The sequence below is a fragment of the Phoca vitulina genome, unplaced genomic scaffold, assembly GCF_004348235.1.
Source record: "Phoca vitulina isolate PV1807 unplaced genomic scaffold, GSC_HSeal_1.0 scaffold70, whole genome shotgun sequence".
Lineage (NCBI taxonomy): Eukaryota > Metazoa > Chordata > Mammalia > Carnivora > Phocidae > Phoca > Phoca vitulina.
Genome location: NW_022589773.1, coordinates 6,864,067 through 6,888,253, shown reverse-complemented (window position 1 = coordinate 6,888,253; position 24,187 = coordinate 6,864,067). Strand labels below are relative to the sequence as shown.

At 40.3% G+C, this 24,187-nt stretch overlaps 1 protein-coding gene and 1 pseudogene across 1 annotated transcript in view; one reads left to right on the top strand and one right to left on the bottom strand.

Annotated features, from left to right (window-relative positions):
• Positions 1–12,845, top strand: part of SLC35D2 (solute carrier family 35 member D2) — a 49,626-nt gene extending 36,781 nt beyond the window's left edge. Inside the window, exons 9-12 of the mRNA XM_032392952.1 lie at positions 355–422; positions 10,359–10,437; positions 11,436–11,518; positions 12,185–12,845. Of these exons, the coding sequence (XP_032248843.1) occupies positions 355–422; positions 10,359–10,437; positions 11,436–11,518; positions 12,185–12,287 (333 nt within the window). The 3' untranslated portion in view covers positions 12,288–12,845. The remainder of the gene's footprint in view (positions 1–354; positions 423–10,358; positions 10,438–11,435; positions 11,519–12,184) is intronic.
• A 3,367-nt stretch (positions 12,846–16,212) lies between these two features.
• On the bottom strand, positions 16,213–17,413 carry LOC116624756 (annotated as a pseudogene).
• Positions 17,414–24,187: the final 6,774 nt, after the last annotated feature.

The window sequence follows — 24,187 nt, the reverse complement described above, 5'->3', positions numbered from 1 at the left end:
CTTCTAAGATTATTTATATAAAGTAAGCCCAACCATGATTTTGCGACTACGGAAACTATAGCTATGTTGTGCGCTTGCCACCTGCCATCTTCCAAACAATTTCATTAAATCCTCACGTTGACCTTTTGAGGAAGTTTAAAAAAAAGATCCCTCTTTTGTAAAATGAATCTGAGATCCAGGGAGTAAAAGTAATATGCCCAGCCTCACAAGCTGGTATTGCCTAGGATTTTTTAAGTTGTATTTTCTGTTGGCAAAAGTGTTTCCTGTACTAAAACACACAATTTGGTAAAAGCCATAGGTTTAAACTGCAATATTATCAGTCTAACCATTAGTTTTCTTTCTTTTTCATAATAGGCTGCTGAATTCAATGAATGGAAGAATGTTCTATTTATCATACAGTTTCTTCTTTCCTGTTTTTTGGGGTAAGAAACCATCCATAAGTAGAAGCTTGATCTATGATATTTCTTGACAAATCAAATCAAAATACACATTCTATCTGCTCTGTCAAAATCCCTTAGTCTGTGCTTCTCCAGCTTTTTCTGGAAAGTAGCCCTGCAGCAGAGGAGTGGAGTGGGACCCAGGATCCCTGGGAACACAGCCTAAAAGACCAGGAGCAAGCATGAAACAGTTTTATTTTTGAAAGTCATGCCGATGTCATATTCTACTCCAAAATATGATGTTGCCTACTGATTTCGGAAAGTTAGTCTGAATGACATCAGCTGATGTATCAAATTCAGTACTGTTTGTTGTCTTGGGCACAATGTCCCAAGTTTTTCAAGATCTTCCACCTCACATAAATATGTGGAAATGATAACCATTTATGCTAGTGCTGTACCTGCTATATTCAGGGAGATTTTTGAGGTGAGATGGCCAGGCCATTGTATTGTCCCAACAATTTTAGACTTTTGTTCTTAAAATTTTCCTTATGTCCGTCTTCCTGTTGAGAAGCCATGCAGCTTGTGTCTTTTTTTTTAATCTTCTAAAAGCTTGAAAATTCCTTTTCATGAATAGATAATACATGCAACTGGTAAATAATCCAGGAGCTGCAACAGAATGCACAGGGAACATAAGCTCCCCTCCCTTCTTCCTGGCTGTCCAGCACTGCAGTTTTCCTCTCCAGAGGTAACCACGGTTTGACAAGTCCTTGGAGTATCCTCCCTGAGCTGGGCTCCCTGCATATACAAACACCCGTGTCTTATCTCATGTGGAAAGGTGCTTTGAATGACTGTCTCAGGGAATTAGTTATCAAAAGACTTTTCCTGTGAAGAAAGATGGATTTCCTCCTTATTTTTTTTTTTTTACTACCAATACTATAATTTTCATTATGTTTAAATGAACTAAGAGCAACTCACAATCTCTTTGATCAACACTTAAAAATTCTCAAACTTGATTTTAATTGCAGTGATTAGTCACCTATAATAAAAACATTTATGTACATCTTCCATTTCACTAATTCTCTCTTTAGCTGTGTCTGATTTGATGTTTAATCTGTTGATGGACTTTTTAATTTTTTTTTTTTTTTTTTTTTTTGGAGAGAGAGTGCATGAGTGGTGGGTGCGGGGGGCACAGAGGGAGAGGGAGAGAGAGAATCTTAAGCAGGCTCCATGCTGAGTGTTGATCCTGACACGAGGCTTGATCTCACTACCCTGAGATCATGACCTGAGCTGAAGTCAAGAGTCAGATGCTTAACTGACTGAGCCACCCAGGCGCCCCAGGACTTTTTGATTTTAACAATTTTATATTTTATTTGTAAAAGTTTCACAGTTTTTTTTTTTTTTTTTTTTTCAAACTTACTGTTCATTCCTAGTAGTCTCTCATTGGTGATCTTTGTGATTGTAGTAACTTTCATTTCTTTAAATGTTATGCACATAGCTATTCTATATTCTGTATCTAATGATTTCAATATCTGCAGTATTTAAGAATCTAAATGTGTATGTAGTTTGTGACTGTCAAACTGTGTGTGGTTGGTGACTTGTGGTTGTGAGCATATTGCTTAATCTAAGTGCTGTGGGCTGATTGCCAGTTCTCAGATTGCAAATCTGAGAAACTTTTCTGTAGGGACAGATTGTTTTTGGTAGCCAGGTATTGCCCTCTACCTGGACTACTACAGGCATTTTCGCGGGTCTAGGCTCAGTGGGCTAAAGTGTCCCTCCCAACCTGGAGTTTGGCTCAAGGCTCAGTTTCTAGACAGTGCTGTTCTGCTAAGGTCTCTACCCTGAGGCACCCGTGTTCTCTTCCAACTGTCCTGCTGCTCTGACTCCCGCCTGGTCCTAATTCTTTCCCTCTGTTTCCAGGGCCTCCTTTTTTAAAGGAGGAGAGTTTGGGCGACCTCTTGTGCCTCTTTCAAGACCAACAATCTTTCAAGTAGTGTGTCCTTTCCTGGCACAGGAAGGTCCCGTAGGGCCCTTAGGCAGCCATTGCCAGCTTAAGTGAAATATTTGTAGTTTTCTCAGTTGTTGTCTCGCATTTTACTTTGAAAAAAATCTAAGCTGTGTTTGTGAGTTACCCTTTGTCAAACCATCTTTTCTTTTCTCTCTGATTAAAAAAAAAATTTCAATCCATATCACACAAACTCAGACTAGCACCTTTCTCTGACGAAACCCAGATTTACCTATGGACAACTGAGCCAAGTTTCAAAGTCTCTTCTCATTTCACTATAAACTTGATGAGATACTGTTTCTATTTTTGTTTGCTTGTTTGTTTTACTTGCACTATCCTGCTTAATCACTCCTTGAAGGAAATCAAGAACTAAACCCTGCGAAGTTCTGGCCTCAGTGATGATGTGGTGGGCGGGGCCTCCACTCTTTGGGGCTTGCCTATCAGAGGCTTGACCCCATCTGTATATAATTCCATACATTTTTCCCCCCCACTTAATAATGTGCTTCTTAGAAAACAAATACTCTTGATAAAAGTTCTTACTATGTCATCAGTAGTCCCTTTGCAAATGAAAATGCCATAAAGGCATAGCAATTATAAATAAATCAGTAAAAAATGATGGAATCTTTAAGATTTCAGGTTTTATCCAAATTTAAAGATTAAAATTAGGTAGGTCTGTTTGTAAAGTGGGTCTTTTGAGGACACTAAAATCATGGCACCCTTCCAACAGCTAGGTGTCTGAACTCTGGAATCAGAGGGCCTGGGTTTGAATCCTGGCTCTGCCACTTATTAGCTCTGGGCCCTTGGACAAGTTATCTAACCATTCTGAGCCTCAATGTCCTTATTTTTAAAATGGGATCTTTAATGATGATATAAAGTATCTGATTCATAGGATGGGGTTATATGGATTGAATGAGCTAATAGTGGTGAGCACTTAGCGCATGCTGGACACACGGCAAATGCTCAGTAATGTTAAGTGTGGTTGTTATTGTTAATATTTCTATTTCTTGAGGTCCACGTGTTTTGGGCTCGCCTCCTTTCACCCCAGACAGAATTGGTACTACCAATAGTCCATGGCTTCAACCATTTTTCTTGTATTACATATATAGTTGACTCTTGAACAACACATGTTTGAACTGTGTGGGTCCATTTATGTGTGGATTTTTTTCAAAAAATACATACAGCTCTGCAAGTGCATTTTCTCTTATGATTTTCTCAATAACATTTTCTTGTCTCTAGCTTACTTTATTATTAGAATATAGTATATAATGCATATAATATACAAAATATGTGTTAATTACCTATGTTCTCAGTAAGGCTTCTGGTCTACAGTAGGCTATCAGCAGTTAAGTTTTTGGGAAGTCAAAAGTTCTCTCTGGATTTTTGACTGGGCAGGGGTTCAGCACCCCTAACCCCTGCATCATTCAAGGGTCAACTGTACTTTACCTTCAGTGGTCATATTTGAATCCTGAAACTGCTCTGGAAGGAAGCTTCAATTTCAGCATGGTGGCTTTTTCAGAATCCTTTCTTGAAGTTTCTCACTCAAAGGATTGGGTCATTTATTTCTTCATAGTAAGAGAAGCCATTGTAAGCTTCTGAACACATTCTCAGTTTTCAGAACAACTGGTATGGGGCTCGTTTGTCCCTTTTCTTCGGTCCTTGCTCAAGGAATGACTCAGGGCTCACACATATGCATCCCAACCCTTGATTCCAGAGGACTCTGATGCTCAGCTTCTTATTTACTTTGACTCTTTCAAGTTTGCATTTCAAACTTGCGTTTTCTAACCACCAAACCCCTGTCCCGTGTTAAATATATAATTACAAAATTTTAACGCTTTAAAAATGTATGTTAAGTGAATGGAATGGTGAAAAGGGCAGAGTTTTAATTTTCTTTTGAGTTAGGGTGGACTCGGCTTTCAGAAATGCTATTTGTAATCAGGAGTTTGTAAATAAAGCATATGATGAGTTTAATTATGTCCAGAAGGTAGACTGGATTGTGGGAGCTAAGATAATTTAATGCAGGCAAAAGCAAAATATAGACTGAAATTTAAGTTGACAGACTAGATTTTAAAAAGCTGGGGCACCTGGGTGGCTCAGTCAGTTAAGTGTCTGGCTCTTGATTTCTGCTCAGGTCATGATCTCAGGGTCATGAGATCAATCCCTGCAGGGCTTGGTGCTCAGTGGGGAGTCTGCTTGAGGATTCTCTCCCTCTGCCCCTCCCTCCACTTGTACACACACACACACACACACACACACTCACTCACTCTCTCTCAAATAAATCTTTAAAAAGGTAAAATACTTGCTCTGTAGGTATTTTTAATCTTGCTGAAAAATTATGGGCCCTGGTTCATTCATACCAGCAGCAGGCACCAGCCCTCAGTCTTTGGAGGTGATGATTCTAATCTGTTTCTGCCCCAGTAGCAGACCCTTTGATCCCACTGAAGCAGTAATATATTCCTTAATAAAAATATGAAAGTACCAAATATTTTTTAACCACAGGATAAAAGAATTTCTGTTCCTTGGACCCTCACTGATACTGCCGGGATGTAGCGCATGAGAGAAAACAGGATTCTGCAGATAGCTAGGGCACAGGAACGACAGAACTTTAAAGAGTGCAGCTATTCCCACGTTCCCAATAAACCAAATCTTAATGTAAAATTGGTGCTCTGGGAAGATGGACCATATATATGGTATGACGTGGGCATCCCTGGCTCACCACTGAGGTCTTGGATAGGAGTGTGTTCTTACTAGAGATGGGTGAGATGAGATTACTTGAAATTCTTTGAAATCTGGAATTAGAGTACTATGCTAGGGTGCCACTGCAGTTGATGGAAGGAATGTAAACGTGGCCTGTTATTATTTGAATATTTGTGTTGAGTTTAAAATGCTCCTTCACGGAATGATAACCAGCACAAGTTGTAAATGCGGTCATTTGAGTTCTATTTGTGACTGCCATGAGTGTGTCATACAACCTTGGGTAAATCAGTTTTTTGTATCGTTTTCAGAAACAGTAAGCACCTTGGAGCAGGAGTTCTGTTCCAGGGGTTTCTATGTGAGCACGTCCGTCTCTCGGGGATCTATAAACCCAAGCATACTGCTGGTATCTGTTGTCTGAATGTGAATCCATGTATGTGTTATTATTTTTCAAGTGTACATAGACGATATCTGATTTAAAAATGCAGAATGGCAAGAAGCTACTATTAAATATCTTTGCATTTTATTAATCCACAGATGCTAAAATCAAAACTACTGTCATGCAGAGGTTGACATTTTTAGAGTTAAAAATGGTATGGTTTCCTTTGTACTGAGTTAATGGAGGTTCTTTTAGTTTAGAACCTTGGTCGTCTTAGCCAAAGGACTACATAGGTGCCTATTTGCATATAGAAATAGATCGTTTCTTAGAAAATTGTAATACACTACTTTGATCCTTGTGGTTTTATATTTACCCTCTCTGGCGACACCTAGTGGTTATACTAAGAAGTGCCGCCTTTTTGTCTAGAGGCCCTCCTTAGGACAGTGGCTATTTCAGACGCCCCCAGGCCTCAGAGAGGGGGTCTCCTCCTGTCCTCAGCCCAGCTGGTGACTGTGTGTCCTACTTGCCCACACTCATGGTGGATGGATCCAAGGTATCAGCCAATTCTGAATGCAGGTGGAGGTGGTTTCACTAAAAGGTGGGATAGAGAAAACGTTGCATGATTGGAACCCTGGAGTAGGAATTTTTAAACAAAAATAAAAATAATATCCATGATTGCCTTGGGTTTAAGGCTACATTCATTTAGGAAGCCTACAGGAAACTTTTCTGTGTCCGCTAAGTTGGGTTAGACCCCTCCCCTGTGCTGTAATCTCTAGTATTTTATTAGACTCACCTCCTCCAGGGCCGATGCTGTGGGTTATCTACTCTTACTATCTGGGCTGAACAGAGTAGGCACTCAGTAACATCACGTTGAGTTTTTTTAGTCTTTTTATTTTATGCATGAATAGGATTATTTATAGTTCCTGGGGCTCTGAATTCATGTTGAATTTATTAAAATTATAAACATTAAAAAACCTTAGATTTTTTTTTAAGGCTTTAGGTTCAATTTATAAATACTGTTGCTCTATTTATAAAGCTAGTAATTTTTGTACTAACGTAACATTTAATTATTTGATTAATGGCTTATTAACTCGTTTAGCTGATTAAAATCTCCTAAACACTTACTGTAAGTTGGTTTCTTTTACCACTCAGTGAATTAAAAAAAAATTTAAGCTTTTTAAACTGCATTTACAAATTGATTCACCTGATTTTTCTCCAGCTACTCCAAGCCCTAATGAGGCCCTCTGCAAAGCTTATGAGCCAGGTTGCTTCACACACCGAAGCAGTTCTTTGCAATTTAGTAAACCGAACTTAGAAATGTGGTAAATCAGCTTCCTTTAAACATCAAATATTGTGTTTAGACTGACACGGATTTTCTTACTTCTTACAAATGAAAATTGCAAGTCTAATCCCATTGCACATTTCAGTTTCAAACCACAGAGGCCAAGATGTTGGGTCCTCTAACTTGTCAAATGGCTGTGATTACTTTAATAACAGAGATGCGTGTTATTCTGAAGATTACAGAATTTAAGTTTATAATTGAGTTTATTCCTTAACGTAAAAGCGTGGTGTGCTTTATCTCTAAGATTTTTTCTTTACCATCCCTGGTAAGAAACATACTCAGGCTGAAAGTGGTTACTGTGTTGATTTGTGATCTGGATTCTCTTATTAATAGAGATTCTGGCCTGGACCGGGGACTGGGCACTAAATTTCTGCAGGAAGAGACTATCTAACACACAGCAACGTGGGCTGAGCTCTTTCTTAAGAGTCTGATTCCCTCTGTTCTGCCAATGGGGGATCCAGGCTTATGCCTCCTAACTGGGATTTAGCTTTAAAATCCAACACACCTTATGATCTCTCTGTATCTTTTTGGGTGGATAGAATTTTGCACCCCACTTAGATTGCAGCTAATTTTCTTCACTTCTTGATTGGAATGAACATATTTCTTCTGATTGGATTCTGTATTCTTCTCTCTCTCTATATATATATCTATATATCTATATCTATATATATATATTTTTTTGACTGGTGCTTGGTCACAATTCTGTAGTCATTTTCTTAACAGTAAGTGTCAATATAGTGCTCAGTGTTGAATGCCTGGTGAATTAACTGGTCATAGGGCATAGGGGTGTTGTTGGCATGTGGAATCCATTAATTTCTTTCTCCTTTTCCTTTCCTTTCTCCTTAATCCCCATCACCTATTTCATCCATCCCCACACCTCCCTCCCCTCTGGTAACCATCAGTTTGTTCTCTTTTGTTAAGAGGCTGTTTCTTGGTTTGTTTCTCCCTTTTTCCCCCTTTGCTCACTTGTTTTGTTTTTTAAATTCCACATATGAGTGAGATAAAATGGTATTTGTCTTTTTCTAACTGACTTATTTCACTTGGCATTATACTCTATAGCTCCATTCATGTTGTTGCAAATGGCAAGATTTCATTCATTTTTATGGCTTTGTAATATTCCATTGTATATATACATCACCTCTTCTTTATCCATTTATCAGTGGATGGACCCTTGGGCTGCTTCCATAGTTTGGCTATTGTAAATAATGCTTCTGTAAACATAGGGGTGCATGTATCCCTTTGAATTAGTGTTTTTATATTTGATGGGTAAATACCCAGTAGTTTGATGACTGGATCATAGGATGGTTCTATTTTTAACTTTGTCAGGAACTTCCATACTGTTTTCCACAGTGGCTGTACCAGTTTGCATTCCCACCTGTAGTGCACGAGTATTTCTTTGTCTCCACATCCTTGCCAACACTTGTTGTATCTTGTGTTTTGGATTTTAGCCATTCTGTCCTCTCATTGTGGTTTTGATTTGCATTTCCCTGATGCCGAGTGATGTTGAGCATCTTTTAATGTATCCGTTGGCCATCTGGATGTCTTCTTTGGAGAAAAGTCTGTTCATGTTTTCGGCCCATTTTTAAATTGGATTATTTGCTTTTTGGGTGTTGAATTTTGTAAGTTCTTTATAGATTTTGGAGACTAACCCTTGATCAGATCTATCATTTGCAAATACCTTCTCCCATTCAGTAGGTTGCCTTTTAGTTTTGTTGATTATTTCCTTTGCTGTGCAGAAGCTTTTAATTTTGATGTAATCCCAATAGTTTATTCTTGCTTTTATTTCCCTTGTCTCAGGAGACCTATCTGGAAAGATGTTGTTATGGCCAATGTCAAAGGAATTACTGCTTGTGTTCTCTTCTAGGATTTAATGTTTCAAGTCTCACATTTAGGTCCTTAATCCATCTTGAGTATTATTGTGTATGGTGAAAGAAAGTGGTCCGGTTTCATTCTTTTGCACATTGCTGTCTAGTTTTCCCAGCACCCATTTGTTGAAGAGACTGTCTTTCCCACAGGCAAGAATTTGCCTCCTTTGTCAACAATTAATTGACCATATAATTGTGGGTTTATTTCTGGGTTTTCTATTGTTTATTGATCTGTGTGTCTATTTTTGTGCCAGTACCATACTGTTTTGATGACTACAGCTTTGTAATATAATCTGAAGTCTAGAATTGTGATACCTCCAGCTTTATAGGATTGCTTTGGCTATTTGGGGTCTTTTGTGGTTCCATACAAATTTTAGGATCGTTTGTTCTAGTTCTGTGAAAAATGCTGTTGGTATTTTTATAGGAATTGCATTAAATAGGTAGATTGCTTTGTATGGACATTTTTTATTTTTTTTTATTTATTTGTTTGTTTATTTATTTATATTATTTTTTTATTATGTTCAGTTAGCCAGCATATAGTGTATGGATATTTTAACATTTGTTCTTACAGTTCATGAGCATGGAATGTCTTTCCATTTCTTTGTGTCATCTTCAATTTTTTTTTTTTTGTTTTCTGAGTACAGGTCTTTCACCTCTTTGGTTAAGTTAATTCTTAGGTATTATTTTCGGTGCAGTTGTGTAAATGGGGTTGTTGTAATTTCTCTTTCTGCTGCTTCATTATTAGTGTATAGGAATGCAACAGATAGTTCTGTACGTTGATTTTGTATCCTGCAGCTTTACTGAATTCACTTATCAGTTCTGGCAGTTTTGTGGGGAAGTCTTTCAGGTCGTCTATATAGAGTATCATGTCATCTGCAAACAGTGAAAGTCTGACTCCTTCCTTATCAACTTGGATGCCTTTTCTTTTTGTTGTCTGATTGCTGTGGAATCCATTAATTTCAGTCTCCTTTATCCAAAGCCAGCAATCCCTCGCTGATTTTCCCTTCTAACCACCGGGGGTTCTCAGCTGGCTGCCTGTGAGTATTATCTGTGGGGCTTTGCTGCTGCACTCAGCCAGCGGGCCCAGTGAGGGAGAACTTCTGTCAGGCATCGTGTGTGACAAATATGCCTGGTGATTCCTTTTTTTTTTTTTTTTTTTTAAAGATTTTATTATTTATTAGAGAAAGAGAGCACGAGGCGGGGAGGGTCAGAGGGAGAAGCAGATTCCCCACTGAGCAGGGAACCCGATGCGGGGCTTGATCCTGGGACTCCACGATCATGACCTGAGCCAAAGGCAGTCGCTCAACCAACTGAGCCGCCCAGCTACCCCAAAAATGTGCCAGGTGTTTCTGATGCACACAGAGGATTAAAGACCACTGTAGCTGTAAAAAGATTTCAGACCATTAAATAAAAAAACTCCCCATCCTTACCCCCTTTACATGGGAACATAATGGGAAATGCACAGACAGAACAAACTTCCTAAGGTAGGAAGTTTGGCTAATGCTCGATTGGACCATTTTCCTGTAAAAAGTCGGAGCTATAAAGGAGATGTTTTAAGATGTAGGTTATAAAATCTTTATGGGATGTTTTTCTTTTTTATTTGTTCAAAGTACTTGTGGGTGGGTCATGCACAGACTCTTCTTAATTTGGGGTACCCGGCACAGTCAGGCACACATCCAGGTGTTTCCTTCCTTTGCCCCAGGTTTCTGTTGATGTACTCCACAGTTTTGTGCAGCTATTACAATTCGGCCCTCACAACAGCAGTGGTTGGAGCCATCAAGGTAAGTGGGTGAAGCCTTGGGAAATGGGGAACTGGCCGTGAGCCCAGTCTTCGCGAGAGAAGCAGAGTTCGATTTTATTGTTGTAATGGGTGGAATAGGAAGCGTGGAGGCTTGTGACCTTTTCAGCTGTACCTGAGTGATCTCTTCTTAGATCCTCTCGACCCTAATCCATGAAACAGAGGGAGGGCTTGCTAATTTAAACAAGGAGAGACAAATTATGACCTTTAATTTGGGGGCAGTAGGAGGGGATGGTCTGGGAGAATGAAGTAAAAAAAGCAGAAAAATATTCCAAATTTCTGCACTCACCAAGACACCTTGTTTGGTACCTTGTTTGTACAACTTGGTTTTCTGGGAGAACCCGTTGACTAAGAAAGGGAAGCCTTGTGAAGAACTGTTTTTAATTTAGATATATGCTCAGTTATAAGGTACTAAACTCATGGATTGTGTGTAGGTATGTTTTGTATCTGTGCGTTTGAGTACACACAACAATGAAGAGGAGGGTGGGGTGTTCTGTGCTCTATCCCTTGCTTTGTTTTTCCAATCACACGAAGAGAGGAGTGAGAAGGACCGCCTGCTCTAACAGGAGACTTGTCTGTTGACTATGTAGACCCTCCTAGAATACACAGGGCAGGGCACTGCTTGGAATTTGCTGGATGTCTAATCCATGCAAGTTTAGGGTCAGTATGATTAAAATTCACTACCCAATGGTGGTAGAGAGCCGGGATCTGGAAAGCTGATTACAACTCAACTCTTACATCTTTTTTCCTGTGTATTAACTATAAGGGGCATGAATGCTGCAGTGTTCTGTAATTACCATGCCATATAAAGCCATATGTAGCGGTTTTTTATTCGTTCATTCAACATTCTGTGAACAGCAACTGTGTACAAGTCTCTGGGCAAAGTAACTAAAATATTTAGTTTCAGATTTTACCATATATATATATTTTCTCCTAAATCCTTCCCTTTTAAAATGACTAATCCTCTCTCTTTTTCTGCAGAATGTTTCCATTGCCTACATTGGAATGTTAGTTGGTGGAGACTACATTTTCTCTGTGTTAAACTTTGTAGGGTTAAATATTTGGTAAGTGGGATTTCTAAATGAACTCATTTTAGTAAAATATGAATTTTAAAAAGTGTGATTAATCTGTTACAAGTGAAAGAACGGGAGGTGTTTTGACATTTTAGTTTCTAAGATAATTTTACTTAAATCACTCAGTTCATCTGTTTTTATGACATGCTCCGTGGATCATGGGGATGTGTATGATGAAGATTCAAGGGGCTGAGATCTGAATTTAATTCATGTGTCTTTCTCACCAAAAAAAAAGAAAAAAAAAAAAAAGGCTCCTAAGTTGTCTGCCTTCATTTTGTGAAGTGAGCCTTACTGACGTCCTGCTCCCAACATTAAGGATATTGGGAGGAGGGGCTGAGATACTTTTGAAAGGCATTTTGGGGTCCTAGGTGAGACACTGTCTTAGGATAATAGTATAGTTTACTCAATAATAAGCAAATATTTATTTTCTCTCCAAAGTTTTGTATTGGATTTGATCTATTCTTTTTCTGCCCCAAAAGATTTCTAAGTAAGAGGGGGTAATTCTCATCAAGTAATCCACAAGCTAGGAGAAAAACAGGGGTCTCAATCACTCCCTTCAAATTAAGCTGGTTAGATCTATAGGGATGTAGATTTTATGCAGACCTGGTGGTACTACCTATGAGTTTATTTACTTTCACTTTTTTTTTCTCCTTTCAGCATGGCAGGGGGCTTGAGATATTCCTTTTTAACTCTGAGCGGCCAATCAAACCCTAAACAACCTGTGGACGAAGAAAACATTCCTCTGGATTTGAAGAGTTAGAATCTGAGGCAGGATTGCCGCCTGGGAACGTGGGGGCAGGGGGGCATTCCCCGCTGTAGGAGTGTGAAGCCAGATGTTCTGCTCACCGGCAGCACAAAGCCCCCTGGTTAAAGCACAGCAGGAATGTCTGCTGGCTGCGAAGAGAACCTACCTCAGATACTACTGCACAGTGAGCCATCCTCAGCCCCGAGAGAAGCGTATTTGGGCAAAGCCTTACCATCTGAAAGTGCATCTTTCAGAGGAGACCATTGATTAAAGGGATCGTAACCGAGTGCGGGCAGAGCACTGACTGTTTGGTCACCCAGCCACATCTCTGAGCTGTTGTTCTGCAGTACCAGGTGCGTTGAAGAGGATGGAAACGGGCGATGGTGTGAGAGTGATGATTAGCAGCACCTTGGCCTTCATTTCAAGGATCCCAGCCAAAGCGAAGTGCCAGTGAGAACCATTTTCTTTTCAATTTAAGCAAACATGTCTTTATTTTAATAAAATTAGCCAATTAACTGCAAGTTATTTGTTAGCTCTGATTTGATCATATATGTTGGTATCTTTTCCCAGTCATCAAAGTAAAATAAAAAATAATTTATATGCTGGTCTCATACTGTGATATTATTGTAGATAAGCAGAAAGACTGCCTGAAGGGTGATATTCCTTTTAAGGCTCATGCTGGAAAATATTACAAAATAACTCAATTGGGAAAAAACCTCCATGTGCCCTATTCACATTTAAGTAGCTCGTATTTCTCTCCCCATATCCCCAGGTTTGTTCAGGGGGTTTTGAAATTCAGATCACTTGGATTTTAACCAAAGGTACATTTTTTCATAGGCTCATCTGACCTCCCAGACCTCATTCCCTGTGTGGGAATGAGCCCTGAATGGCTGAACATTATTATTTTCATTTCCATCAAGAAATGGGCTGGGGTGCCTGGCTGGCTCAGTTGGAAGAGCACATGACTCTTGAACTCATGAGTTCAAGCCCCACATTGGGGTGTGGAGCCTACTTAAAATAAAGCAGTGGGCCATCCCTGTTGGGGCTGTGGTGCAGGGCGAGGCTCCAGTCTGGGAGACAGGAGCCGTTCTAATCCCACCTCCACCGCTAACCACCTGACAGTCTCACAGCTTACCTTGCCATTGTGGCCTCCATTCTTTTAATCTTAAAGTTGAACTGGATCTCCAAATCCTTGCTAGCTCTCACTTTCTAAGTTTCTAGAAGCTGAGCCAGATGTGGGACAGAGTAGCAAATGAAGGAATGATTATATTGATGCGTTGTTTCAAATTACCTTTTAAAAAAATTTAGTTTTGGGGCACCTAGGTGGCTCAGTCGGTTAAGCGGCTGCCTTCGGCTCAGGTCACGATCCTGGAGTCCTGGGATCCACGTCCTACTCCCTGCTCAGCAGAGAGCCTGCTTCTCCCTTTCCCTCTGCCTGCCACTCTGCCTACTTGTGTTCTCTATCTCTCTGTCAAATAAATAAATAAAATCTTTTTAAAAAAATTTTAGTTTTAATTGTAAAACACACAGAACATAAAATTTACTATCTTAACCATTTCTAAGTGTAAGTTCCGTAGTGTTAAGTATATTCAGATTGCGGTGCAAGCAATCTCTAGAACATTTTCATTTTGCAAAACAAACTCTGCACCCATGAAACAGTAACTCACCACAGCCCCTGGCAACCATCATTCTAGTGTCTGTCTCTATGAATATGACTACTCTAGAGATCTAAGTGGAATTGTACAGTGTTTGTCTTTCTGTGCCTGGCTTACTTAGGGTAATGTCCTCAAGGTTCCTCCTTGTAGCAGATGTCAGAATTTTCTTCCTTTTGAAGGCTGAATAGTATTTCATCATATGGATGGATATACCACATTTGGCTTATCCATTCATCTGTCAATGGACACTTGGCTATTTATGAATAATTCTGCTGTGAGCATGGGTGTACAGAGGTGTGTACAGACCCTGCTTTTAATTCTTTTGGATATTAAAATTTATTTCCTCTATATACAGAACACTTCTGACATCAAATGTGTGGGTTTTTTTTTTTTTTTTTTTTTTTTTTATCTCATATCAAGGAATTCTCCTCTCTGGACACCAACCAGGTGTCCTACAATTCAATTCTAACTGCCTGGAGCTAGTGCAGACCCCACAGGTGAGGGACTCAGTCCCCTAAGACTTCCCCCACTTCAGATGCCAATCCCACGTCCTGTGCTTCTGACCAACTGGCCATGAAATCAGGGGTTTGTACACCCCCCTCCCTCAGGTTGGATAATTTGCTGGAATGGCTCACAGAACTCAGGGAAAGTGCTTGACTCTCTATTACTGGTTTCTTATAAAGAATACAGCTCTGGAACAGCCAGAAAGAAGAGATGCATAGGAAGCGGTGTGTGGGAAGGAGCTTGGAGCTTCCATGCCCTCTCCGGGTGCACCACCCTCTCACACATCATCGATGTGTTCGCCAGCCCGGAGCTCTCCAAGCCCCATGGTCCGGGCATCCTTACTCTTTCCTATAGCAGCCGCACCATTTTACATTCGTGCAAGGGTTCCAATTTCTCCACATCTTGTCTGACTTGTTATTTTCTGAGTGGTTTTTTTGTTTTGTTTTGCTTTTGTAGTAGCCATTCTGATGGGTGTGAGGTGATTATCTCATTGGAGTTTTGATTGTATTTCCCTAATTTTTAATGATGTTGGACATATATAATTATGTGCTTGTTGGCCATTTATATGTCTTTGGAGACGTGGCTTTCTAAATCCTTTGCCCATTTTTGAATTGGGTTGTGTGATTTGTTGTTGAGTCATTGGGGGTTCCTATTTAATTTTTTTCTTCTGCAATCACCCTGAATACTTCCTTACATGACCCTTTCTTTTTACCTTTCTGTGGAGACTTCGCCTGCTTCCATGTGTGGCCAGCAGAGGGCGCGCAAAGAGCAGCCCGGAAGCATTTGCAATTTCTAGACGATCCCTAAAGACCCAGTTTCCCGCGCTGTGGCGGTGGTGGGAGCTCCAATCTGGTTTTCGAATTAAGATTAGTTCAGGAAGCTGGGTGCGGAGAGGTGGTACGAAAGGGATTCATGAGCCTCAAGGAGGCTAAAGAGGAAATGTAGCCTAATGCCCCAGGTCTCCAGATTTCTTTTATTTTTACTAAAAGATGTTGCAAAAGCCATTTTACAATGGATGGGACAAAGAAAATTAATTTAATATCCTTGATATTTTGCTTACTTCTGGCTATTGTACTACAAATAACAGTGACACCATTTGTTAACTTGGACTTTTCCCTGATGTGTTAATATTTTTCCTGCATATTAAATGTATCTCAAGTACAGGGACACTGGAGTTTTGGACAGCTAAATTTGCTTAAAGACTAGAACCTAGTTTAGAGAAGAGTTATATATATTATGTATATATACATATACCCACATTTCTATTTCTATTTATATACAGTATCTGAGCCCTCAGGAAAATGGTGGTTACATATGTCAATTTCAGACTCTTCAGTTACTTTTTTTTTTTTTTTTAAGATTATTTATTTATTTATTTGACAGAGAGACACAGCGAGAGAGGGAACACAAGCAGGGGGAGTGGGAGAGGGAGAAGCAGGCTTCCCGCTGAGCGGGGAACCCGATGCGGGGCTCGATCCCAGGACCCTGGGATCATGACCTGAGCCGAAGGCAGACGCTTAACGACTGAGCCACGCAGGCGCCCCAGTTACTTTTTTTTTTTGCACAATCATTTGAGTTTAGTTTTCTCCTGTCTTTTCAACTTCATTGTTTTTCAGCTACAAAATAAGCTTAAAACCACAGGTTTGGGTGTACCCTCTGTGAGCGTACATGTGTTTGTCTCAGCTCTGGGGGGACAACTGGTCACAAAGCACTCTGACGCTGGAGACCCCGGACAGGCACCGTCTGCCGGGAGTAGGGGCAGCGCCGGCCACAGACGTTGCCTAGACAGGCTGTGCTAGCGATGGAGGAAGAGCAAGGGGAAGGAGCACATCGCCAGGGAGAAGAGCGCCCACGCTCAGAAGCCGCTCTTCATCGCCCTCCTTGATATCCTCAGTGACTTCTACAACTACTTGGTGAAGGCCATCCATCTCGGCTGCTTCTTGTAAAAGCTTCTCTGTGACTATCTGTTAGAGTCTGGAAATTTCAACCACTTTTCCTTTGATTTGCCCCACTTCATCCAATAGGCTGTACTTCACCAATTAGGCACTGATTTTCTTGTCCAAACATTTGTGTTTCTTGCAGGGATAATTCATTTTCCCTTTGCCGTCTCCCTGGGTGCCTGATTCAGGTTGTGCTTTGCTCTGAGTCTTGTTTGGATATTCCTCAGTGACAGGTTTTTCTTCAGAGACTTTTGAAGGTTTCTGTGAATTTTCTCAGAAGACATGGATTCTCTTTGTATTTGGTTCTGGTTCCAACTTAGATAATCTTTTCTCATCACCACGTGCTTAACTCCGGTGGCTCTTTGTCCTGAGTGAAGTTTGCATACTGTTTTAAAGTAACAGGCTGTGAAATCTGAAACAGTACTCCTGTTCTTGCTGGAAATGTATCTCTGTGGGCTTGTGTTCTTTTTTTTTTTTTTTTTAAAGATTTTATTTATTTATTTGACAGAGAGAGACACAGCGAGAGAGGGAACACAAGCAGGGGGAGTGGGAGAGGGAGAAGCAGGCCTCCTGCCGAGCATGGAGCCCGATGTGGGGCTCGATCCCAGGACCCCGGGATCATGACCTGAGCCGAAGGCAGACGCTTAACGACTGAGCCACCCAGGCGCCCCTGTGGGCTTGTGTTCTTAGTTGCCTAATGGCTTATGAGCAGATCCTCACCAACGTCTGAGCGTCCCTCGTCTATCTGATCTTCTGTGTATGTCGTCCTTCAACATTCAGGCATGATGTGGCCATAAGCATTCATATAACTTCTCAGTTTGCCAGTGCGTAAAATCTTGTGTGGGACAGAGCACACGGATGGTGACCAGTTGGGTGCAGTAAGGGCTAGGACAGAGTAGGTGTGCAAGGCACCGAGATAGAGGCCACAGGCCTTTTTCTCCCCCAGCCTACAACCATCCAATCCATCAAATGAAGACAGCACCTTCCTCCAAGGGGTATTGTAAGAATTAAATGAGATAAGGCATGGAGAGTGTTTTGGCATTGCTTGGCCCCCAGTGACCGATAAAAGTTAGTTTCTGTTGTTAATAATAATATTATTGTTATCATTCTTATTTCTAATTATGGTGGGAAGAACTCTAAAGAGAGCATCGCTCTACAGAGAAGGCATATTGGAAGGATGACTAGGAATTTATCAGATGGGGACAAGGGCGGAAAAACCACTTCAACTTTAAAGTCTTGGTTACTTGGCCTTATGAATCATTTTTGTTTTCTGTGAATGAATATGTGTACTTGGGGATACATTTTGGGTGCTGGGGCTTGGCAAGGGTCAGCAACCTAGCCGACCAGTAGCTGCTGCTCTGTGGTAGTTTTCAGGAAACTGAGGCTCTCAGCAGCTCAGAATCTCTCTTTCCTTTCTGTCGTCAGACGCTGAAACATGTGGACAAAGAAAGCATGCCCCTTAGGATGAAGCCAGAAAATCCCAAGCCCTTCCTGGGGATGCTCAGGTTCAGGACATTCTGTCTGTGTGCCTTCTGACTTTTTCCTCCACTCCTCTCATGATGAGCCTCAGGTCATAATCTCAGGGTCTTAAGATCAAGCCCCGTGTCAGGCTCCATGCTCAGCATGGCGTCTGCTTGAGATTCTCTCTGTCTGTCTGTCTGTCTGTCTCTCCCCCAACTTTTTCTCTCTCTCAAATAAATAAATAAATAAAAGGATAGATTCAAGACTTTCCTGAGTGAATTTTCAATTGTAAATTTGACTTTGAAGCCATGTAAATGTTTTATACATTTATAAAACAAAGTTAAACCACAGAGAATTAAAAAAGATGCAATCTCTAAAAAAAATGAAAGTGAAACAAATATATTTACACCTCAGAGGACAAAGTCAATGTGTTAAGAATCAAGATATTCGGTGTCAGAGAAAAATAATCCAAATATAAAATAAAAGATATTAAGTAAAACTCATATAATCCTAACTTTGACTCATGAAGTACATTCACTTAAAAGAGTTCCCCAGTTTTGCCCTAGAAAGGGTTAGAAATAATGACAAACTGGGGCGCCTGGGTGGCTCAGTCATTAAGCATCTGCCTTCAGCTCAGGTCATGATCCCGGGGTCCTGGGATCGAGCCCCACATCGGGCTCCCTGCTCGGCGGGAAGCCTGCTTCTCCCTCTCCCACTCCCCCTGCTTGTGTTCCCTCTCTTGCTGTGTCTCTCTCTGTCAAATAAATAAATAAAATCTTTAAAAAAAAAATGACAAATTTAGTAACAAAGAGTACTCTTGGTGTCCAGTCTATAGTCTCTAGATGTGGTTTTCCACTAAAAGGAATCAGGCTTCCCTGAGAAAAGGCACATTCTGTGTCTGAAGCAGTTTTTCATTCTGGAAAAACACAGACACTAGCAAAGACTGCTGGAGTCTTGTCGATCTTGTCCAAAGAACCCAGGAGTGAACTTGAAGAGGTCCCACTGGCCAAAGCTGGGCCATGTTGAGCACTGATAAGAATAATAACTACAAAGGATTGAAACAAATAAAAAAATGTTGAAATCCACGTTTCATGATGATTCTCTCGCCAAAAACCCCGCAAAAACAAAAAACAGACAAACTACAAAAAACCAACCAAGTCTTTGGTCCACCTTGTAGGATGCCAGGGAACCAACTCATTACTTTAAATCTGGTAAATAAAGAGAAAGAATCAAGCACTTACTTCACCTTTTCTGTATTAACTATATTTCAGTGTTCTGTGCAGTCCTGTAGTTTAGGTGTTTTGTTTTGTTTTGTTTTTTAGAATAAAGGAAGAAAAAGGATAGAATTAGAATATCACCATTTTTGCAACTCATAATTAAAGACTGGATCTAGGCACTGGTCATGAGTGATGCTAGTGTCAGAAAAAGAGACACCAGACATCATGTACCTTCTCTGGAAACACACAGCACCACCTATGAAGAAGGCTTGCCAGAAAATCAAACCCCGAATCTAATCAAGTCTTTCTTTAGGGCAGGAGTGGGCAAACTATGGCCTGTAGTCCAAATCTGGCCCACTGACTTTTTGTAAATTAAATTTTATCAGAACACAGTCATTCACATAGTTACAGTTTTTTGTTTTTTTGCTTGTTTGTTTCTGCTATTCAGAAAAAGAAAAGTGCTTTTATCAAGTACTTCTTATAGCCCAAGTACTGATATCTATATTTATATCTATATCTATATATAAATATATGTATATAGAATATTATATATAGAGAACATATAAAATATGTAATCAATATATAATATATAAAATATATATGTATAATATAATATATGCATAATACTGTATATATATTTTTCATTTAAAGGTTTTAGTCCTCATTTTATTTTATTTTTTATTTTATTTTTTTAAGATTTTATTTATTTATTTGACAGAGAGAGACACAGCAAGAGAGGGAACAAGCAGGGGGAGTGGGAGAGGGAGAAGCAGGCTTCCTGCTGTGCAGAGAGCCTGATGTGGGGCTTGAACCCAGGACCCTGGGATCATGACCTGAGCTGAAGGCGGATGCTTAATGACTGAGCCACCCAGGTGCCCCTATTTTATTTGATTTTTTTAAAGATTTTATTTATTTATTTATTTATTTATTTATTTATTTATTTAGAGAGCTCAAGTGGGGGAGGGGCAGAGGGAGAGGGAGAAAGAATCTCAAGCAGACTCCACTCTAAGTGTGGAGCCTGAGGCGGGGCTCAATCTCATGACCCCGAGATCATGAACTGACTGAGCCACCCAGGCGCCCCCAGTCCTCATTTTATAGGCGAGCAAGCTAGGTCTCAGAGCGATTCTGTAACTTGCTCAGAGAAGGACCTCTGCCAATGGGAAGAGCTGGGAAGTTTTAATAAAAGAAGTATCAACTCAGCTGGTTCTTAAAGGTTTGGTGGAATTTTAATTCCAATTCATGATTTTTAGTTACAAAAGTAATAAATTGTGGAAATTTAAAAAGTATAAAACAGCACAAAGATACAATTAAAAAAACAAGCCCTTAAATTCACCATCTCAATATAAAAACATTGTTAACATTTTGGTGACTATCCCTATATTTCTTTTTTGCTAATTGTCACATATAAATGTATAATTGGGACTACAGTGTTTAGTCACCTGTACTTCTATAGATGTTATTTCATTTAAACTTCACAGTAGCTCTGCAAAGTAAGGAGTATTAATCCCATTTTATAAGAGTAACTTGAGGGGCATAAAGTTTAGCTTGTCCAAGTCACATGACAGAGCCAAAATGCACATCTGGAATGTCTTTCTCAGAGTCCATGCCTTCCTCCTCACTGTCTCCCAGACCATGTGCTATGCCATGGAGATGGCAGGGCATGGAAAGGAAAAAATCACTGGGAGGGATTGGTTCTAATGTCGGATTTGGTGACCGCTTCTATCTATCAAGGAAAGAGAAATTTCCAGACGACTCTAATTTTTCCAGCCTGGGTAGCTGGGAGAAAGTTGATCTCACAAATGATACTGACTTCAGAATCTGTTTAATAATACATGTAATCTCTACTAGGCAAAAAGTATTTCCTCAATCCAGACTCACCTCTAACTCAGGACTCTACTAACCATGTGATCCAGTGAGGTTTTATAAAATTTGTAATCGCCAGTCATTCTGCACTAGGGAGACCTGGACCTGTCTGAAAATCTTGGGAGAGTCAGCATAGAGGCTGGGGCACCTCATTTGTGCAAGCCAAGCCCTACCCACACTGTGCTAAAAATAGTCCCCTCCCTAAGTGGACTTTATTTCTGCCTTAGCAGAAATGGATGGGAACAACAAATTTTTGCTAAAAGAAAAGAAAAAAATCAAAGCACAAAATATACTTCTCTAGGCAGCATGTTACTGTCTTATATCACTTACATAACAGTGATATTATTTGTTAGAACAGCACAGAGAGTTTTAGGAAAGGCCAGAAATACTAGCCTGGGATTTGGTCCCCCAGAGTTCCACCACCGAATGAAGGGAAAGAAACATGGGTGTGTAGGAATCGGGAATGTCTCTTCTGATTCCAGGCTCTAGACCTAAGACATACTCTGCCCCACAGACAAGGAAATGTAGCCCTGCAGACAACAATGGGAGAGGGGCTTTGATACTGTTGGGGAGGAAAAAGTTTTCCTTTGCCATTCGAGGTTCTGCTAACTGGACCAAGAATTAAATTAACATGAGACAGATTAACAAGAGAAAATCAAATTTAGCTCTATATGTATGGGGAAATATAGACATGAGAGTCCAAAGACAGTCAGGCAAAATTAGCTATATATGCCATTCTGAACTAAGGAGAAGGGGGTAGGGGTCTGGGACTTCAAAGGGAAGGAAAGCAATTCACAGAAAGATGAAAGAGAGTAAGTGTTTGGCAAACCGATGTTTGCCGGACCACTCGGAAACAATGGGACATAGAGAGAACTTTGATCAAAACAGCCATGCTAGTTTGTGCTCCTTGACTACCCTACCTAGTTCATATCATGACTACCATACCTAGTTCATATCATGATATAGTTATCTATGGTGACAGCTCTCCCCTTTCTTTTAGGCAGAGTGTGGAAGGGGAGGTCAAAGTTTCTGCCTGAGTCTTTTGGGCCTTGATTGTTTTCTGCTCAGCATCATCTACCTGCCAAAGTGAACCATCTTGGAGCAGCTGTCCTTGGTCTCTCTCTACAACACAAAGAAGGACGAGTGGGCACATGTTTCCTGGGACCCTTAGGATCCTGGAACTCTTTGGAGGTCTGTCTGACAAATACCTTTGACCAAGAAAACAAGTGATTTCCTGGTCAAAGAGCTCCACTTCAACTACTGGCTGGACACCTAACATCCAACTCCACCCTCCACATCCCCCAAGCCCAAGAGAATTTGTTTTGTTCCTTTTTTCTTTCAGATTTTCTAGACCTTACCACTTTCAGGAAATTCACCCTCAGGAAGCTAATTTTTACCTAATTGTTTGTTTGTTGTGTTTTTTCTTTAGGAAAGCGTGTTCTCCATTTCTGGATGAACTACATCCACAGAAAACCTTAGCTTTGCCATCTTTGACTCTTAAAATTCGGCCACACACACACAAAAAAAATTTGGCCACAAAGTTAAATTCCCTTCAGGTCTTTCTGGTGTAAAACTTCCTATAATCCTTCTCCCTAACATATACCACAGATCACTCACATGGAGGCTTTGGAGAGAAGTCCAGGCCCTTACAAATATCCTACAGAGATCCTTCTTCAGGCCTGTTTCTTCTTCTAAATTTCTCCAGCTTCTGATTCCCCTTTGCTCGCTCCTATATATTTTTATCACACTGTATGCAACTGTTGTGTCCTCTATTATGTATTGGAATAGATAAAACACCTAAACAAACATTTGATAATGGGGTGATTGTGAATGAATCCCATTCAATCTTTTCCTTTTCATTCTCATTTTTGCATTTCCTCATTTCATGGGCTTCCAGTTGAGATCTATACCTGCTCCCCGAGACTTTGCAATCTGCACCTTACCTGTACAGGTATATATCATCTCTTCATCAGGAAGTTCTTAAACACAATAAACTTCATGGCACCCAACCCAGTGAAAGCTCATTTTTCCCTTTTTCATTCAATGGTAAATATTTTTTGACTACCTACTATTTCCAGACACTGTTCTCACAAAACAAATAAAGTCTCTATCCAATGGAGCTGACGTTCTAGTGGCAGGAGACCAACAAGAAGCAAATAGATAAAACAGTAAATAATATACTCAGAAGAAAAAGGAACCAGAGTCATGGAAAAGAGTGATGGGGAAGGGTGGCTTGGCTTTTTACCAAACCTTAGCAAAAATAGTTACTTGTTGTCTTCATATTTATCAAACATCTAAGCCTTTTACTCTTTTGGCAGCAGACGTAGATGCATTGAGATCGCTGATCAACAATACCTACTTCCGCCAACCACCCCTTCAATGGGAAGAGCAATAATGCTCATCTCATGAGGATTAGGCAAGATATATAATCCTCGTAAAGTACATAACGCAGCATCTGATACACAGAGCATACTAAATACAGGGTGGCCTGAAAAAAATGGACGGAACGGGGAGCTGCTATCAGCAAAGGCCATCTCATTTGCTCTAATTTTAGCTTACTCTCCATATTATTTGTGCTTTCTTTAGGCAGCTCATAGCTTTATGAGCAATTGACCCTTGAACTGAGAAGCTGCTCCCGATAAAGATCTTAGCTGAAAGTGATATGATCAACAAATGGCACAGTTTAGAGAGGAATGTAGGCTGAACTTGATAGTGGCTGGTATGTCTCACTTTCCTCCCTGGGGCTCCTCTTCACCCACAGGATCTCACTAGTCATCTGACATACAGGCAAATCTGGAACTGAGAGAGGTAAGAGTCCATGGTGCAACCTTGATCAATGGGAACAGGGCCAGTGCATAAACACACTTTACTTCTGTACTTAAGGGAGAAGAGGTAGCAGTGCATTCTACAGTTTCTCAGAGCTTTCCCCAGGATGGAGCCTCAGCAGTGACCAGCCCAATGACACATCTGTGTCTTTCCCTCTTTCCCTGTTCAATCTCCTGGTCCCAACCTAAGTCCTGCTCACTGGAATCACTTTCCAATATAATTATCTTCACAAGGCCTTCATATCAAGAAAATCTCAGGCTAAGACAGTCCTGCTATTTATGTGCTGGTCTTTCCTTTCAGATTCTATCTTTCAGTATTTATATATATAAATTACATATTTATTCATATATATATGAAATTATCCATAGTCTCTTCTCTTCTTCATGGCTCCTTCATAGGAAATTTCTTTCTTTCTTTCTTTCTTTCTTTCTTTCTTTCTTTCTTTCTTT